The 20,467-nt window shown below is 40.6% G+C and overlaps 1 protein-coding gene across 2 annotated transcripts in view; it reads left to right on the forward strand.

The window, feature by feature from the left end:
- Nucleotides 1-20,467, forward strand: part of LOC128692187 (uncharacterized) — a 63,138-nt gene that overhangs the window by 16,728 nt on the left and 25,943 nt on the right. Inside the window, exon 2 of one of the 2 annotated variants that reach the window (XM_053781261.2) lies at nt 7,710-11,280. The exons of the other annotated variant lie outside the window; for it this stretch is intronic. Coding sequence (XP_053637236.2) covers nt 8,490-10,739 — 2,250 coding nt within the window. The 5' untranslated portion in view covers nt 7,710-8,489 and the 3' untranslated portion in view covers nt 10,740-11,280. Of the gene's footprint in view, nt 1-7,709; nt 11,281-20,467 lie in introns of those variants that run through there. 2 annotated transcript variants of the gene reach the window in all.

Genomic DNA, 20,467 nt, shown 5'->3' on the forward strand with positions numbered 1-20,467 from the left:
TTCATGTGGTAAAATTTTTTTCCAACTTTATGGTATCAGGAACGGATTAATTTGATTTCCATTATTTCTTATGGGGAAAATTAATTCGGCTAACGATAGTTTTGCCTAATGTTGAGCTCTCAGGAACGGATTAATATCGTTAGGCGAGGGTCCACTGTATTTCTGAAGTCCGTTAAAGTCAAGGGTTTACTGTGTAGATGTAAGAAGTTTAATACAGTGGACCCTCGGTTATCGGCCATAATCCATTCAAGAAGGTCAGCCAATTACTGAAATGGCCGAAAACTGAATTAATATTTCCCAAAAGAATTAATGGAAATACAATTAATCCATTCCAGACAAAAATATTCACAAAAAAATAATTTTTTTAACAATTATGTAAGTTTTACATACCTTTATTGAAGGCTAATGCTGGCTTCTGGAAGATAGGGAAGAGGAAAGAGGGAGGAGTTAGTGTTTGGAAGGGGAATCCCCCTCCATAAAGACTTTAGGTAGCAAAGCCTTCTCTGGGGTTACTTCCCTTCTTTGTCTTTTAATGCTACTAGGACCAGCTTGAGTCACTGGACCCCTGCCTCACAACAAATCTGTCCATAGAGGTCTGTTTCTGGCATCTCTCTTAAGATTTTCCTGAAGTGTAACAGGGTTTTGTCACTGAACATGTTGCAGATATGGCTTGTTTCAGCTTGGTCAGGGTGGTGTTTCTCTACAAAAGCTTGCACCCTAGTTTACACTGCACACACCTCTTTAACCCTTTCAGGGTCCAAGGCCAAAATCTGAAGTGGTGCCCCAGTGTCCAAGAATTTTCCAAAAAAAAAATGTTATTTTTTCTTATGAAATGGTAGAGAATCTTTTTGTGAAGGTAATAAAACAAAAAGTACAAAATTTGATGGAAAATTGACGAAATTATGCTCTCGCGAATTTTGATGTGTCAGCGATATTTACGAATTGGCGATTTTGCCGACTTTGACTCCCATTTTAGGCCAATTACATTATTCCAGTTGACCAAATTCTTAGCTATTTCACTAGTGTTACTTCTATTCTATCGATTGAGCACAAGAAATCGCCAAGTCAACTGTTTCAACTACAAAATAAATTGATCGGAAATTGGTAATTTGGCCAATTTAACACAAAGTTCAAAATATTCCAATTTCAAAATAGGGTCCAGAATAAACAATGTAGGTATTCCTGGCACTAAACTAACATTTCCTCTGTTCATTAGTTATGTTTTGAGGCTTTACAAATAAATTCCATTTTGATTTTTTATTCACGTAATGAATTTTTATTCACACCAAAAAATAGAAGATTTACTGTTATGCAATATTGTAATAATTGTATAAATATCATCACCACATTTGTGAATGTATATTAGACCCACCAGCTGGCGTGTATTAGACGTGTGAGGTAGTTTGTTTGCTCTTGAACTTCGGCAAAAATTTAATATTTCTGCTACTTTGAGCTCAGTTTCAAGCCGTTTCCAGTGCTAAAACCAGTCAAAATCATCTCTATTTCTGTAATATGTCTTCCATTCTATCAAATGAGACCAAGAAATCACAAATACAACTATAAAAATCATACGAAAAAACACTGCAAAGTTGCTGTTTTAATCGAAAATCACGGTCTCAGTTTTTTCTCTCATTATACACAGTGTGCTGCAGGATTTGTTTTATGTGGTGCACACATACCACATAGATGTATTCTCTCATATCTAGGCCCAAATTTACCACTCACAGTTTATCAGAGTGAGTTGAGCTCATGGCATAGATCTACGGTCTGGACCCTGAACATAAAGCCGTAGATCTACGGGACGGACCCTGAAAGGGTTAATCTGTCATTTACTGCTGCAGTACATTCATTACTAACCTTAAAATATTTGTAGTCTTAATGTAGGGCAAGAGGTGAGTAGTATTTATTTGTAGGAAGTCAGTGTAGGTAGCAGTAGATGTAGGTACAGTACACGTATGTAGCCCCCCCCCTGGGCTACACTACACAGCTATATTACAATACATAGCCATATTATTACACTACACAGCCATATTATTACCATGTTCACTGAGTTTAATCGTTTCTAACAACTACTTTCAGATGCCATCATAAACAAAGGGAGAAGTAATGAATAATTCATGCCAAGAATTGTAAACAAATGTATATGAAGGGCGGTTACTGCACCAGTCGCCAGATTCACAGTTTTCTCTAATGCTACATCAGAGAAAACGTAATGTTTACTCCCCCACTCTCCACTCTATCACATATAAACATTGCATGTTTATATGCTACATGATATGTAATGGGTTTCTTATAAAATTTTGAAGAAAATATCATAGATGGATTAATGAAAATGTCTATATTAACGTAAAATAAGACATTTAATGTACCAAAGAGTGATTATTAAATATACATCGCACGTAATAAACATTGCATGTTTATATGCTATGTAGCATGTTTCTTACATAATTTTGAAGATATAATAGATGGATTAATGATTAAGACATTAATGGATTAAGACATTAATGGATTAAGACATTTAACCCTTTGACTGTCGCGGTCGTATATGTACGTCATGGGAGATACCGTGTTTGACGTATCTATACGCATAAATTCTAGCGGCTTCAAATCGAGCGGGAGAGGGCTGGTAGGCCTACACGAGAGAGAATGGGTCTCAGTGGTCGGTGTGCACCCTGTGAAAAAAATCTGGGACTCAGCGGTGCATTGTGGGAACGCCATCTTGGTAGTCCATTTTCACCATGCCTCGCGGTAAGAAGTTCCTCACTCCTCGGCGGATTGGAGGTCTTTTGTTCCCAAGTGATAGCTCAAACAGTGATGATAGTGTCAGTGAAAGTGAATTCCATGGTTTTGAAGCGGGTGTGACCGAGAAAATTACCCAGGATAACATAATTAGTGATGAAAACCCAGATGACCCACAACCATCCACCTCTGGTGCTAGGCCGGCTCGTTCATATTCACCTGTACCAGGACGAAAGAGGAAACTATTTGCCCGTGTACAAGACTCAGATGTGAGCAGTGCAAGTGATAGTGATAGTGATTTCAAGGTTATTGAAAGCACTTCTAGTTGTGACAGTGAGGGTGAATATTCCCCAGTGAAACGGCAGTATGTACGACGTCGCATGCGGTCTGGTAGTGTGCCATATGCTCTTCCAAGAGGAAGGAGTACATCTCGTAGCACATCCCGTGGCCCTACACCACGTCCTGATAGTGAAGATGACGATATTGTTACGATGGGTATAAATGATGTGAGTGAGGCAGCAGGCGGTGGTGGTGATAGTGACGGTGCCATGAGTCATGTGACACCAGCAGCGGGCCACGCTAGTGCCCGCGCTGCTGACTCTGCACAACTACAACCTGCTTCGGCCGACCCCACACTCTCACAACCACAACCTGCACAACCACAACGACATTACAATATCCAGAACGCACCAGCTGACCGCATCTGGGATTGGCATCAAGATGACGAGTTTGTTCCCAATCCCCATGACTTTGATGAAGGACAAAGTGGAATACGGCCATCATGTACACTTGGGAACAATCCCACTGAACTGGAATGCTTTCAGTTGTTCTTCGATGAACCCCTGATGGACATTATTGTCAGGGAAAGCAATACATACTATGAGTACACCATGGCGAACACTATGCTTTCACCAAGATCACGCCTACACCAGTGGAAGGACACAACTGTGGCAGAGATGTATCTGTTCTTTGCCACAATAATGCTTATGCCACATGTGTATAAGCATAGTGTCAGCACATACTGGGCGACAGACCGCCTGATTTCAACCCCTGCTTTCAGTGACATTATACCAGTGAATAGATTTGTGTTACTGTTACGTATGTTACACTTTTCAGACAAAACCAGGCCTGACAGAAGCGACAGGTTATATAAGATCAGACGTGTGTTTATGTACCTGAAACAAAAGTGCTGTATGTATTTTTATCCCTTCAGGAAGCTTGTTATTGACGAGTCTTTGATTTTGTTCAAAGGAAGACTCTCATTCAAGCAGTATATACCAAGCAAGAGGAAACGCTTTGGTATAAAGTTATTTGTTCTGTGTGATTGCAAAACTGGTCTGGTTTTGGATATAATTGTGTACACTGGCGGTAAAACAATGGAAGATACCAGGAAGTTACTGGGTATCTCTGGTGATGTGGTTAGAACAATGATGGAGCCATATCTTGGTAAGGGGCATATTTTATATACTGACAACTGGTACACAAGCCCTATACTCAGTGATTTCTTGCGAGTGAACATGACAGATGTGTGTGGCACAGTGCGTAGAAGTCGTAAACATATGCCTAGGTTCGAAGCTGGCAGTCGTAGAGGTGAAGTGCAGGTGTTTGCTGCCAATGACATCATGGCATTTCGGTGGCATGACAAACGTGATGTCACACTGCTGACATCAGTTCACCGACACGAAATGGTAGAGACTGGCAAGCAGAATAGAGAGACCAAAGAACCTATTGTAAAACCTGCAGCTGTGATGGATTACAACCTCAATATGCGCTTAGTGGACAAATGTGACATGCAGATTGGGTTTGCTGACTGTGTTCGCAAGAGTTATAAGTGGTACATAAAACTGTTTTTCCATCTTCTTGACATTTCCATGCTGAATGCTTATAATATGTATAAGTTGAAGACCAAGAACAAACCCAAATATGGTGAATTTTGTTTGTCAGTCATCAGACAAATAATATTCAAGTACCAAGAAACAACACCTGCAATAGACCAGCGCCCACGAAATTATCAACACATGTCCTCTCGTCTGAGGCCTGGTGATCACTACCCCATACCACTGCCTGCTACTACTGCCAAGAAAAATGCTCAGAAGAGGTGTTTTGTCTGTGGACATACCACAAAACGCCAACAAAAACGCAGAGACACTCGTTTTATGTGTGAGGAGTGTAAGACACCATTGTGCTTATACCCATGTTTCAAAGAATTCCACAAGCTGCAGCACTTCTAATAAAGTGTCCAGTGATTGTACATATGTATATATATTATAAAGCAATCGTAATAAACATTTATTTACATTGTTTGTTTGTGTAAACAAGTTTTAGCAACATTATAATGATACGAGTGTTTTTGCTATAATTGTGTTACATTCAACGAGTGTATATTTGAACATTGCACAATAATTTGGTCTCACAGGCCACAAAAGTTATGTGAAAAAATAAAATAGTGAAAAAAACAAGAAACCATCGAATACAAGTAAATAAAAGTTTACCGGGTGAGCAGCAGTCGCCGCTGTTGCCGCCAGCAGATCAATTTCAGCAAACTTCAGGACTCTATATCTCGGTAAGTACTGATGGGAAAATTTTTTTTTGGGGACTAAAACAATCAGAAAAATAATCTTAACATTTTCATAAGAAAAAATAATTTTTTTTTTTTCGAATATTTTGCGACACCAGAAGCAACTTCAGGATTTGGCCCTTCGACAGTCAAAGGGTTAATGTACCAGTTATTATTAAAAATACATCACATATAAACATTGCATGTTTTCATATACAGTGGACCCCCGGTTCCTGATGTTACCGGTATCCGATAAATTTGGTTGCCGATGCATTTGATCGAAAAAAATTTGCCTCGCTTCCCGATACAAAACCCGGTATGCGATACGATTCGTACGATACGTGTCCAATTGTGGCCTGAACTCCCCCGTGTGTACCAGTGTTTACAAGCCAGCCAGTGTGCGCGCATCAAAGGATACATTCGGTACATTGCATATTATCACTGTTTTTGGTGCTTGTTTCTGCAAAATAAGTCACCATGGGCCCCAAGAAAGCTTCTAGTGCCAACCCTTCCAGACCAAGGATGCTACTGACTACTAAAATGAAGAAAGAGGTAATTGCAAAGTACGAAAGTGGCATTGGGGAAGTCCTTGGGGTTGGAGGTTAGTGGGGAGGATGTGGAAGAGTTGGTGGAGGAGGACAATGACGAACTAACCACTGATGAACTGCTAGATCATCTTCAACAGCAAGAGGCCAGACCTGAGGAAACTGCTTCGGAGGAGGGGATAGAGAAAGTGAAGCAGTTGCCTACTTCAAAGATTAGGGAAATGTGTGCAAAGTGGCTTGAAGTGAAAAGCTTTTTTGAAGAAAATCACCCTCAGACAGCTACTGCAAGCCGTGTTGGCAACCTGTACAATGACACTGTTGTGTACCATAGAGGTACAGGTCTCTATGGACAGATATGTTGTGCGACAGAAGTCCAGTGACTCTCAAGCTGGTCCTAGTGACAGTCCCTCCAGCAGCGGCATCCTACCAGCTCTTCTTCCTCAAAAAAACATCGCTCATCAAAACTTGTGATGGCCTAAGTGAAAGTACAACTACATGAACCCACGTAGACCACAAAATGACCCAAGAATACTAAGAATGTAACCCAAATCTTGACAAAATTAGAAGATCTAAGGAAGACAGCCCTGCTAACCCAAACACTGCCTCCGCTGCCAGACAACCACTTAACCCAAGCTCTGAGAAAACAAGCCTTCTCCTCCATTGCTACACAGTATCTACTTCAGTGATACTATGAAAGGATATCGCAGAAGAAACAACATCAGTAATAAAAGAATAACAGCAAGGACCCTAGAACTCAACTTGTCTATCCAGCAGGACGCCGGTGTATCATCAATTCCCTTCACCACCGCCACCCAGGGAACAACAACAAACATGGCTGACTCCCCCTCCAACTCCACTCCCTTCAAAGGATTCACCCATGATAACTCAGGTATGATTATTCCTGACAATATCAAGGACTACATCGTTGCTCTAGAAAACGAAATCAAAGATATCAAAGCAACACTCGAGCGACGAGAATCCAAGATAACCAACCTCGAGAACAAGATCCAAAACCTTGAAGAGAAGATTACATCGGGAAGTGTTGACACAGAAAATACTCTGAAAGCAGCTATAGCCAGTCACACTGAACAAATAACAACAATAAATATGAAGGTTGAAGAAGCAATCAAGGACTGGAATCAGAACATGCACACTCGACTAAATGAATACCTTAATTTCCAAGACGACAAAACTGAACAAGATAAGTTGTCTGATGCAGTTATAATAAACAGTCCACACATTCCTAGTGACATAACCCAAGCACAGTGCAAAGAAACTGCTATCAGGATAATACAGAACCATGTACAAGTCATTGTACAAAACAATGAAGTCAAAGAAACACGTTTGCTAGGAAAACCAGGAAGTAAACACAGTATAATGATCCGACTTCATTCATACGATAAAAGAAAGGACCTAATTAAATCAGCAATTACAATGAAAAATGGAGTGTACATAAATGAGTGTCTAACAAGAAAATGTCAAAACCTTCTGTTCAGGCTGAGAAAACTTAAACAGGAAAACAAAATACATCAGTGTTTCACGCGAGATGGGAAAATACTAGTAAGGAAAACATCAACAGGACAACAATATACCATCTCAAATGAACATGATTTCTCTACCTTCCTTAGAAAAGCGGACATTTCTGTAACAGATTATGTGAGGGAAAAGTAGGTGTAAGTGGGGTTAAGGTTGTTCGGGCAACCAGGAACCATTAGTTACGTCGCGTGCACCCCTCCCTCTGGCGGGCTGGGGCGAAGCTAGTTCCTGGTGTCCGATTTGTTAAAGTTTCTACTCCTGGTAATATTGACCTTACCTGGTGTGGGTTGAAGTTTGGAGAGTCACTTCACCTCCACTCTTCTCCTAATCAGCTCTGTTCCTGGCGTGGTCATCCAGGATAGACGTCAGATAAAGGAGCAAGACATATGTTAATGAGACTTACATTATTGGACTACTACTGGCCCTTACCTATTCTACTTGTGATGCTCCATCCAAGTGGTAGGAGATTCCAAAACATCGGATTATCACCATCCGCCCTGGATAACCTACATCAATAATATCAGAAGATCTATCCAGGGCCATACCTACTCCTGCCCAACTACAAGAACTGAAGGCCATTTTTTTTTATTATATTTAAATTTTAAGTAAAATCCTCAAAATTCATTATTCTTATTTTTCCTAGTCATTTCTTTATTTATTTTTCCATTAGTTTCATTTGTTCAGATGGAAGGCGTTCCACTGACAATGGCGACCTTGCCAGGATCCGACTTGAAGTAACATCGTCCTGATGGTTCAACTGGTTGTGAGTATAACATTTAAGATAGAAAAGGGTGAGTTAGTTCAGGTGTCAAGTCATTACTGGTAGTCTGATTGACTTACCGTTGTTTGATTCTAAGGTTCGGTTTAGAAGTTTACCTATTTGTTGGACCTTGGGAACTTTGATAATAACCCCTCCTGTGTGAACCGTGTGTATTTTGCTTAGTGAAGGCTATTGGGCCCACAAGTGTATTCTTCCAGGGAGAAATAGTTATTTCATTTTCTACTTTGGGAAGTTTAAAGTGTGCGGACTGTGTCCCTCTTTTGTAACAGACGTTCCTGTTAGTTTTAATTAAGATTGTTGAAGTTGGGTGCGTAATATTTCTTTATACAAGATGGATTCTTTAGATTTCTGGTTGAAAGCTGGAAAGGAAATGGGATTTACTGGACAAAGCCTTGATAATTACATTACTGCTAAAATGTCTATTGAAGAGAAAAAGGAACAGGAAAGACTAGCTCGGGAAGAGAAAAAAGAACAGGAAAGACTAGCTCGAGAGGAAAAAAAAGAACAGGAAAGACTAGCTTTTGAAGAGAGAAGACTAGCTCGGGAAGAGAAAATCGAACAGGAAAGGATAGCTAGAGAAGATAGAGTTCAGGCAAGAGAGTTAGCCTTCAGAATGAAGGAAATTGAAGAACAGGCTAAGCAGAGGGAGTTAGAACAATCAAGGTTGGAATTAGAAGCCAAGAAGATAGAACTATCTAAGCAGAAAATAGATGAAGGGGTACTAGAATACCCTTCCCAAGAACCTAATATTAGGATGCCACAAATACCACCTTTCTCAGAACAAGATGACATAGCGGCATATATTACTCGATTCGAGAGTACTGCTACTCTCTGTGACTGGCCATCAGATTCTTGGGCTACTAGGCTTGGCTTACTACTGTCAGGTTCAGCATTAAACGTCTATTCCACTCTACCCTCTGATGTTATTTCTAGTTATAGCCTGCTGAAGAAAGCTATACTTCAGGCTTTCAAAAAAACTACTCATCATTACAGGTCTGAGTTTAGACACATTAAAATAACTCCTAATCAAAATTATATGCAATTCTTGACAACACTTTTCAGATTATTTGATTCGTGGATTGATAGTGCTGAGGTTGACCACGATTTCGAATCTTTAAGAGACCTGATGGTAAGAGATCAATTCCTTTCTTCTGTAAACTCTGACTTACAAATATTCATTAAAGAACGAAACGTTCATACGGCTGCGGAAATGGCACAATCTGCTGATATATATGCGTGCGCTCATAATAACTACCCTAAAGAGCGTAGCAGATATAAGCCTGTTGTGCCTAAGCAATCTGAGGGATCCAAACCCTCCGTACCTAAGAATTCCACGGCCTTCACAGTAAAGTGTTTCAACTGTAATGAGTGGGGTCATAGACGGCCCGACTGTCCTAGAAAAAAAGGTGAAAATGTCGGTAAATGTTTCACCGAATCAAACATAAACGCACCTTTTAGTGAAGGTACAGTCAATGGCATGAATGTGTCAACCATTCTTAGAGACACTGGATGTTCCTGTATTGTTATCTCAAGTAAGCTTTTCCCTAACCTAGATTCTTCACGTTATAAGTCCACTAAATTAACTGACTATTTAGGAAGAAGCGATTCTTTTCCAACAGTCGGATGTTTCGTTAGGTGCAAATGGTTCTCAGGATGGGTAGATGCCGTAGTTGCCCCAATAACCTCGTGTTCTGTTTTGGTTGGGAACATACAAGGGGCTACTTTCCCATCTGAAAAGGACTGTTTGGAATTTGGAGTTTCCAAGGAAGGGTTGGAACCTAATATCTCTGTTTCTTCACAGATAGTTCCAGATGAGATTCAGTTCGATAACTTAAATCAGAGGGCTGATGGTTACAAAACTCCAGTAACACCTTTAGTAAGTCAGTCACTTAAACTGGACAACGCAGACACCAGTGGAAAATTACGTGCGGCACAATCTTTTCAACAACTAGACACAATTAACGTCCTTACCAGAGCTCAGTCTAAGGTAAAACCTATCCACCCATTAGTTCTTTCCAAAGGAAAGCCAATTGAGCTGTCTCATATAGATTTAGAGGGTCTTCAAAAGACTTGTCCTTCCTTAGAGGAATCTCGGAAGTTAGCTTTAAATAGCAAGGTGACACAGAGAAAGAAATTTTCTTACAAGTTTGAGTTCAAACACGATCTTTTGTACAAGACTATAGTGTCTGCGGACAAACCCAATGACATTGGTCGAAGCCTGTTAGTCATTCCGCAGGATTGCCGTGAAACCATTTTAAAGATTTCTCATGACTTACCAGTCTCTGGCCATTTTTCACATAGGAAGACCTATAATAAAATCAAGGACCTATATTTCTGGCCTAGCATGTCCTCTGACATCTATAAGTACTGCAGATCATGTCACGTATGCCAACTTTCCACGCAGAAGGGTAGAACTAGGAGAGTTCCTATGGTAAAGATGCCAATTTTCTCAGTACCTTTTGCAAGGATTGCAGTAGATATAGTTGACCCTATCACTCCTCGTTCATCAGGTCGTAAATATATTTTATCTTTGACTAGGCGTCCAGCTGCCCAAAGAAGAAAGATATTCCACTGTGGATAAAGAATGTTATGCATTAGCAGACACTTGAAAGGGGCTCTGGCTATTCAGCCCTATAAGTCTAAAGTCGTTCATATTTCTGGCTCTGAAAACCACTTCTCAGATTGGCTGAGCCGAGGTTGTACATAGTTCTTTTCCCTCTGTTCGTTGACTTATTGACTCCGTCCATAAGTTTTGGAAGGGGGTATTGTGAGGGAAAAGTAGGTGTAAGTGGGATTAAGGTTGTTCGGGCAACGAGGAACCATTAGTTACGTCGCGTGCACCCCCCCCTCTGGTGGGCTGGGGCGAAACTAGTTCCTGGTGTCCGATTTGTTAAAGTTTCTACTCCTGGTAATATTGACCTTACCTGGTGTGGGTTGAAGTTTGGAGAGTCACTTCACCTCCACTCTTCTCCTAATCAGGTAGGGTCATCTACCAGGAGTATTACTGTTTGTTCCTTTCTTTTGTTTGCTGGTTACCAGTAATGATTTTGGCATTTATCATTCTTTTCCATTCTTAAATGTTATATTATCATGACCATGGGTAACCAGTTTATTTTTTCTTATTACCAGCTCTGTTCCTGGCGTGGTCATCCAGGATAGACGCCAGATAAAGGAGCAAGACATTTGTTAATGAGACTTAACATTATTGGACTACTACTGGCCCTTACCTATTCTACTTGTGGTGCTCCATCCAAGTGGTAGGAGATTCCAAAACATCGGATTATCACCATCCGCCCTGGATAACCTACATCAATAATATCAGAAGATCTATCCAGGGCCATACCTACTCCTGCCCAACTACAAGAACTGAAGGCCATTTTTTTTTATTATATTTAAATTTTAAGTAAAATCCTCAAAAATCATTATTCTTATTTTTCCTAGTCATTTCTTTATTTATTTATTTTTCCATTAGTTTCATTTGTTCAGATGGAAGGCGTTCCACTGACAGATTAGATAAGTGCCCTTAATACATATATACGTGTGGTGCATATAGTGTACATTACTATTATATTGTGCATTATTATTTTTTTATTTTTCATCACTAGTTAATGCCAACTACCTCCAATACTTTATACTTCTTTCTTACTGCTATTAATTGCTCATAACTTTGTTACAAGTCAAATCTTACTCCAAATTAATATTATTCATTGTTCTTACCTGTCCATTTAATTTTGTTTACCACTACTTGTTCTTTAGTCACTTTTTATTGTGTGTGCAATTAGTGTATATTCTAATTACTTCTTTGCAAGTACCAAAACTATCTTTTGCTAGCTAGTACCAACTACCTCATATTTTTTACTCTTTATTGTGCAATAAACTGTTCAACTTGTTTAATATTACAAATCAGATCTTACTCCTAAACCAATATTATTTCATAGTGACTATCTGTCCATTTAACTTTGTTTACCATTACTTAATTTTAGTCCCTTATATATTTTCTCCTTTATTTTAGCTTTATATAACTACCCTAGTTCATATATTCACAATTGTTAAAATAATCAAGGTGCTATTCTCAGGTGCTAAAGTGTAATAAGTTCACAATTTTGCCATTATATTCCAAAGCTCATTTATTTGATTACCACTTTATTGTTCACCACAACTTATATTAGTCCCTTTTATATTGTTTTCCCTAATTCTAACTTTAAAGAATTACCTTGAAAGTACTACCTACTATCATATTCCCAAGCTCCATTATTTGATCATCACTTTATTTGTTCACCACAAATTATTTTAGTCCCTTTTATATTGTCTCCTTTATTTTAGCTTTAAAAAAAAAAAAACTACCTTAGCTCATTATTTCTACATTTGTTAAATAATTCAGGTGCTATTTTTTAGCTTTAGACTATTTACTTTGTTTTATACTTAACTCTAACTATAGATTCACTACAAATCTTATGATTACAAGCATTGATCCTGATACCAACCTCTTATTTAATGACTTAAATGAATCAAACAGTTACTGTAATTACTACACAGCAGAACAATCAAAGGCACTCCTCAGAGCCAACAACAACATAACTGTTTTTAACTACAATATCAGATCTTTAAGCAAGCATTACGATGACCTCATAGCATTACTAAATTCCTTGCATGCCAATATGTCCATCATTACACTAACTGAAACCTGGCTAAAGCCTGATACTACAGATGTCTGTGCCATTCCTGGTTACAGAGCCATACACAACTGTAGGCCAGACCAACAAGGGGGTGGCACAGCTATATACTACTCAGACCAACTAGAATGTATCACTAATACTTGCACAAGGGATGAACATGGGGAATATATAATAGCTAAATTCAAATCCAAATACCTACAAAAACCTCTCACATTGATAAACATCTACAGAGTTCCACAGTCAAACATTAGCCAATTTAGTCAAAACCTAGGAAGTATGATAACTGATGCACACATGAACAAAGATCACTTACTACTCTCAGGTGACTTCAATATAAATCTCCTGCAAGACCAGGACCCATTGACTTTGTCAATGGTCCAGGTTGGACCGAAACGTCGTCGTAAGCTTCTCTCTTTTATGTGCGGGTTATTTGTGTATTGTTCCAGTCACGGTATTGTGCCTTTTTGTTATTTAGTTACTGAATTCACAAACACAATGAGTGCATGTTGCTACCAACAGTAACAAAACCTACAAGAGTTACAGAGACTAGTGTTTCCCTACTTGACCACATCTGGACCAACACCATATCCCCTTTAAAATCAGGCATAATTACAGATAATACCACAGACCACTACCCTACTTTCCTCATAACAACTCTTGGTAAATTACCCCAAGACACTACTAAAGTCACCTTCAGACTTCACAATGAGGCAGCCATTAATAACTTCACAACAGCAGTAACAAACATTGACTGGCACACTGAGCTAGAAATCTATACAGATATTGACGAATGTATTAATAATTTTCTAAAAAAGACCCAATACCTCGATAACAAGCATTGCCCTAAAAAAAATAAACAGATGACAGCTAAGAGACTGAACAGTCCCTGGCTAACACCCAGCATTCTCAAATCCATAAATACAAAACACCGATATGAAAAACAGTACAGAATGGGTCACATAACCAGAGACCAAACAAAACGTTACTCGTCAATCCTAACCAGCCTGATAAGAAGGGCAAAAAAATTGTATTATGAGAACAGATTATCCAACTTACGAGGTGATATAAAAAAGACCTGGAAAACCCTATCAGAAATTCTGGGAACAAAAAAGATATCACGAAATAGCGAAATAAAATTAGCAAAATCAGATGAACCCCAACTCCCACCAACAGAAACAGCAAACAGACTCAATGATTTCTTCTCCACTATAGGACAAAACCTTGCCAATAAAATCCCAAGCTCAGATACCCCACCAAATGACTACCTCACTGGCAACTACCCGAACACACTGTTCCTAGCTCCGACTAACCCATACGAAGTCTCCCTTATTATCAACGCACTAAAAAAACAAGGCAGGAGATTTAAATACCTTACCACCCTTTATATACAAAAAAGTGTCACAATGTTAAAGTTGAAAAATCATTAAAAATCATATTTTGATGATTCAAACAATTTTCAAGCATTTCTGGTAAAAACCTCATTTTTTGAGTTAAAATATGTATTTTCAAAATAGCAGAATTTTTGCTTGCTTCTAGCATAAATTTCAATTGCAGCAATAATTCTATCACCAATCATTGCAACACTCTTTAACAAATCCATTGAATCCTCCACCTTCCCTACAGTTCTCAAAATAGCAAGGGTCACCCCGATCCATAAAGGAGGAGACCAAACAGAGTTGAATAACTATAGGACAATATCCAACTTACACCCTCTCTCAAAAATCTTCGAAAAATTAATTCATAAACGAATCTACTCCTACCTCATCTCCCAAAACATACTCAACCCCTGCCAATTTGGATTCAGGCCTAATAAAAATACTAATGATGCTATTATACACATGCTAGAACATATATACACTGCAATAGAGAAAAAAGTCCCACTGGGGATCTTCATTGACTTACTTAAAGCTTTTGATACAGTTGACCATGACTTGCTCCACATAAAATTGTCACACTTTGGTATAAGAGGGCACTCCCTCAACTACCTCAAGTCATACCTCAGCAACAGAAGCCAATATGTGTACGCAAATGGGGCAAACTCTTCCGCACAACCAATTACAGTTGGTGTCCCACAGGGAAGTGTCCTTGGCCCTCTTCTCTCTCTCCTATACATAAATGACCTACCAAATGCTTCGCAATTACTCAAACCCACACTATTTGCAGATGACACTACAACGTCTTCTCTCATCCGAGCCCAGTCACGCTAGCCAATACGTACTGTAAATACCGAATTACAGAAAATATCTACCTGGATGAGGACTAACAAACTTACACTAAACATTGACAAAACCTACTTCATTTAGTTTGGTAACAGAGCTACAGATGTCCCTCTTAACATAATGATAAACGGATCACCTATCACAAAGCTAACAGAGGGAAAATTCTTAGGAATCCACTTTGATAATAGATTCAAATTTCATACACATATACAACAAATTTCTAAGAAAGTTTCTAAGACCGTAGGCATACTATCGAAGATACGGTACTATGTTCAACAGTCAGCCCTCCTGGCCCTATATCACTCTCTTATTTACCCCTATCTCACCTATGGAATTTGTGCATGGGGCTCAACAACAATTAACCATCTCAGACCACTTATTACCCAACAAAAGGCTGCAGTCAGAATGATGATAAATTCCCACTACAGGCAGCACACTCCACCAATATTCAAAACACTAAACCTACTCACCGTACAAAACATCCATACTTATTACTGCACCTATTACATACATAGAACACTTAACTCTGATGTTAACCCTCCCCTCAAACATCTCCTTGCCAACCTCAACAGAACACATGACCATAACACAAGGCACAGATCACTCTTTGATGTTCCTCGTGTCCATCTCATGCTATGCAAAAACTCAATGCACATAATAGGCCCTAAAATCTGGAATTCATTACCTGTAAATATAAAAGAAACACTACCTGTTTATAAATTCAAGTCTCTTCTCAAAGATCACTTACTCACCCAAAACCAAATAAATACTGAATAACTGAACCTTATAAATTGTATATCTTAAATGTTTCTCACAATTATATCACATAAATAAGAACATAAGAACATAAGAACGAAGGAACACTGCAGAAGGCCTACTGGCCCATGCGAGGCAGGTCCAAGTCTCCTACCGGCTTAAGCCAATGCACCCAACCTAGTCAGGTCAGGTCACATTGACTTAAGGGAGGAACACGGCAACCGACCTGGTAGCACAAGCTATCAGGTCTAACTCACACCCACCCACATCCACTCATGTATTTATCCAACCTATTTTTAAAGCTACACAACGTTCTGGCCTCTATAACGGTACTTGGGAGTTTGTTCCACTCATCCACAACTCTATTACCAAACCAGTACTTTCCTATATCCTTCCTGAATCTGAATTTTTCCAACTTAAAACCATTGCTGCGAGTCCTGTCTAGGCTAGATATTTTCAGCACACTATTTACATCCCCTTTATTTATTCCTGTCTTCCATTTATACACCTCAATCATATCCCCCCTAATTCTACGTCTTTCTAGAGAGTGCAGATTCAGGGCCCTTAGTCTATCCTCATAGGGAAGGTTTCTGATACATGGGATCAACTTTGTCATCCTCCTTTGTACATTTTCCAGAGAATTTATATCCATTCTGTAATAAGGTGACCAAAACTGTGCAGCATAATCTAAATGAGGCCTAACCAAGGATGTATAGAGTTGAAGAACAACCTGAGGACTCCTATTATTTATGCTTCTTGATATGAAGCCAAGGATTCTATTAGCTTTATTGCGAACACTTATGCACTGTTGTCTTGGTTTCAGATTACTGCTAACCAGAACTCCTAAATCTTTTTCGCAATCCGTAATATTAAGATCTACATTATTTAGTTTATATGTGGCATGATTATTGTCCTGTCCAACATTTAGAACTTTGCATTTGTCTATATTAAACTGCATCTGCCACTTCTCCGACCACTGCATCAGTCTATTCAAATCTTCCTGGAGTGCTCGAATGTCCTCGTCAGAATGAATTCGACGGCCTATTTTGGTGTCATCGGCAAACTTGCCGATGTCGCTCTTTATGCCCTCATCTATGTCGTTTATGTAGATTGTGAACAGCAGGGGGCCCAACACTGACCCCTGTGGAACACCGCTCGTGACACTTCCCCACTCTGATTTCTCCCCATTTATGCAAACTCTCTGCTGCCTATTTGTCAACCATGCCTCTATCCAGGAAAAAATTTCTCCTCCTATTCCATGTGCTTTAATTTTCCTCAATAGTCTCTGATGTGGGACCCTGTCAAAAGCCTTACTGAAGTCCATATACACAATATCATATTCATTACCATGATCTACCTCCTCAAATACCTTAGTGAAAAAAGTTAATAAATTCGTAAGGCAGGAACGCCCCTTTGTAAAACCATGCTGAGATTCGTTGATTAATTTATGCTTTTCAAGGTGGCTACGAACTGCCTCGGCAATTATTGATTCCATAAATTTTCCCACTATGGAGGTTAGGCTTATTGGTCTATAGTTCGAAGCTAAGGACCTGTCACCTGTTTTGAAAATAGGTATCACATTTGCCATTTTCCACTTATCTGGCACCATGCCAGTTTGTAGTGATATGTTGAAAAGATTAGCCAAAGGTTAAACCTAAAACCCAATCTAACTTTGTTATTTTTTAAATACACTACCTAACAGTATTACAACCCAGGATTCCAAATGGCCTGTTATCCCGGGTGTAATGGGAGCAAAATAAACACAGCAGAAAAAGTTTAGACTTATATTATCCATCACCAGTTTAGAACAGCAATATGTACACTATGTACAGTGATAAGTATAGTGCACTCCACGGTAAGCAAGGCAGAAATAGAAGCCACAAGATACCAGACCGTGCTTCAACCAGCTCTAGAATGGGAATGACAAGGGCAGACAGGAGAGTGGTACCCACATAACCTCTGCGATTGCCAAAACCATCTTCTTATTGGCTAGAACCTGGTCACTAGTTGAACGACGGGGTCCCATCATCAACTCTTAGCAACCTGGTTCGCTGGTTGGAGATAGCCTGTAAATGAGGGTGTGTACATGCGCCGAATAAAGGTTACATACTCTTTGCATGCCACACCCCCACCCCGAGAAGGCTCAGGATTAGGCTGCCACCTCCCAGTGGTAACTGTGCCGCCATGGCACAAAATAATGGGACCGCCTTTCCTCTCCACCATCCAACTCTTAGATAGAGCTCAGCTTTTCTCGTGACAAAAAGCCAAACCCTAAACTCAGAGTGAGACAGCAGTCAGTCAGGCTAGCATAGGTCCAAGATACAGGCGGACGGTAGCCCGCATCCTCTCACTAAAAAAAAAAAACCCACACCAGGGGATAAAAAAAAAGAGCGTGAAAAGGGGTTACCACAAATAATATAACATCCTAACCTAAATAAATAAAAATATTAGACTCTAGATAAAGAGTCTGCCAACACATTTTCTTTGCCGGCAATATATTTATTTCTGAGTGAGTATGCCTCTTCAAGGGGGGCTCCTTGGCGTGGTGAAGAGGCTCTTGGTCTGAGGAATTAGACCTATCGGTCTTCTTCCTCAGACCGAACCTAATTACCCCCCAATCTCCCCTCCCCTATCCCATCCTCCCCATCCTCCCCTTTTTCCTTTCCTCCTCCTCCTCCCCACTCCTCCCTTTTGCCCTTCCTCTTTTTGTCCTTTGGGATTTCTCCCACAGGCACGCTAGTTCCTAGGTAGAGGAAAGGACACCGGGGTCGATCCCATTCCGTTGAGGTTTCTTGGCGGTGGCGTAGTTTGCCGTGGAATCTGGATTGCCTAGGGATGTCCCGATCCCTCTCCGGTATCCCGGAGTAGCTTTGGGTGTCTTTTGGGCGACGGGTGTATCTCTGGAAGCCACCTTTCGGATTCCGGGGGTGGTGGCTGAAGGAGGTATGCTTTGTGGCGGATATCCGGCCGCCCTCTCTTTTGTCCACCGAGGTAGCTCGGCAGATGTGAGGTTGCTATCCCAGATTGCTGGTTTACTGGCATGAAGGGTAGGGTATGGCACGGGTTCCATGCTGCATCTGCGCTACTAGCGGTGTCGAGTCCTCTTGGGCGCGGAGGGAGATTTCTGGCCCTTTCATTCCTCCTAGGAACTATCCCTCCCCGGTCCCCCCTTTTTTTTTCTTTTTTTTTATTTTTATTTTCTTTTCTTCTTTCTTTTTTTTTCTTAAAAACAAAAAGAAAGAAGTAACCTAACCATGGCAGCCCTAGTCCATGAACCTGGTACCCCCGGGCCCCTTCTTGATACCGCACCCCGTTCTGACCCCGCCTCGTCTTTGGACCACTCTTCAGACATTCCTCATGCCTCTGTACCTATTGCCGGTGCTGTTTCCTCACCTGCTTCAGGTACTGAGGCCTCGACTGACTCCTTCGATTTACCAGACCTTCGCTCTCCTCTGACTATGCTTCCGGCCTCTCCCTCTACGGTGCGGCAATTTTCAAATCGCCGACCCGTTCCACGTCGGACCAACTCTGGTCCCACGCCTAAACGTCAACGACAATTACCTGCTGATGATACTTCTCCACCTTCACCTTCTCGTTCTTCTCAGAAAAGATCGACACGTCCTTCACTACCTTTCCACGCTCAGTTTCAGACTGAACAGTGGACTAAATTCTTCACTTTACGACCAACTTCCTCTACTGCCTATCTTTCTGACCATAGTATTGGCAAGGCACTCCTACGCCATGTTGGTAAAGATATTTCTTTTCATGCTCTTAAGAGCGGTACGCGCATCATTACCGTACAGAATGCTACCCAGGCTCGTGAGCTCTCTCGTCTTTCCCATATAGATACTGTTCCTGTCACCCTTGAAAAACATCATTCCCTCAATTCTTGTAGTGGTACCGTTATTCTGCCCCATACCATAGTTCAACAAAATTTCCAGACATGTGGCACCGACATTCTAGAACAGCTGGAACTCCAAGATCTCCCAATCCTCAAGGTAGACACTTACGTTCTTCCTGCCCGTGGGCGGAGACGATACCCTAGCAATGTGGCTCGTTTAACTTTTGACAGCCGAGAACTCCCATCCTCAGTTTATATAGCAGGACATCGGTTACAAGTTCGAAAGGTGATCCCTACACCACAACAGTGTAGAAATTGCTGGCGATTTGGCCATCCAGCGAAATATTGCAGATCTATCGCCGAATGCCCAGTCTGTGGTGCCGATGACCATTCTAATACGTCTTGCAATCGATCTCCCTCTTGCCTTAACTGTCATGAGGCTCACCCTTCGTACTCTCGCCGTTGTCAGGTCTATTTAAACGAGCGGGAAATCCGTTACCTCAAAGAGACAGAAGGTCTCCCTTATGCCATGGCAGTTTCTCATCTCCGCCTCCAAGGGAGACTCCCACGTGTTTCTTATTCCCGTGTTTCAAAACGTCCCCCCACTTCTGGTATCCCATCTTCTACACCCACCTCTGTGGTTACCTCTCCCATAATCACTCCTGTATCTAATCCTTTTGCTGTCCTCGGCTCAGACGTCCCTACTTCAACGCCTCAGTCTAATCTCGCTTCTTCGAGTTCTCTCTTACAAGCCTCAGTATCGACGAGACCTCGTACGACACCTCTTCCCAATCGTCCCTCTACTTCTCAAAAGTCA

Source organism: Cherax quadricarinatus, chromosome 53 (assembly GCF_038502225.1).
Source record: "Cherax quadricarinatus isolate ZL_2023a chromosome 53, ASM3850222v1, whole genome shotgun sequence".
NCBI lineage: Eukaryota > Metazoa > Arthropoda > Malacostraca > Decapoda > Parastacidae > Cherax > Cherax quadricarinatus.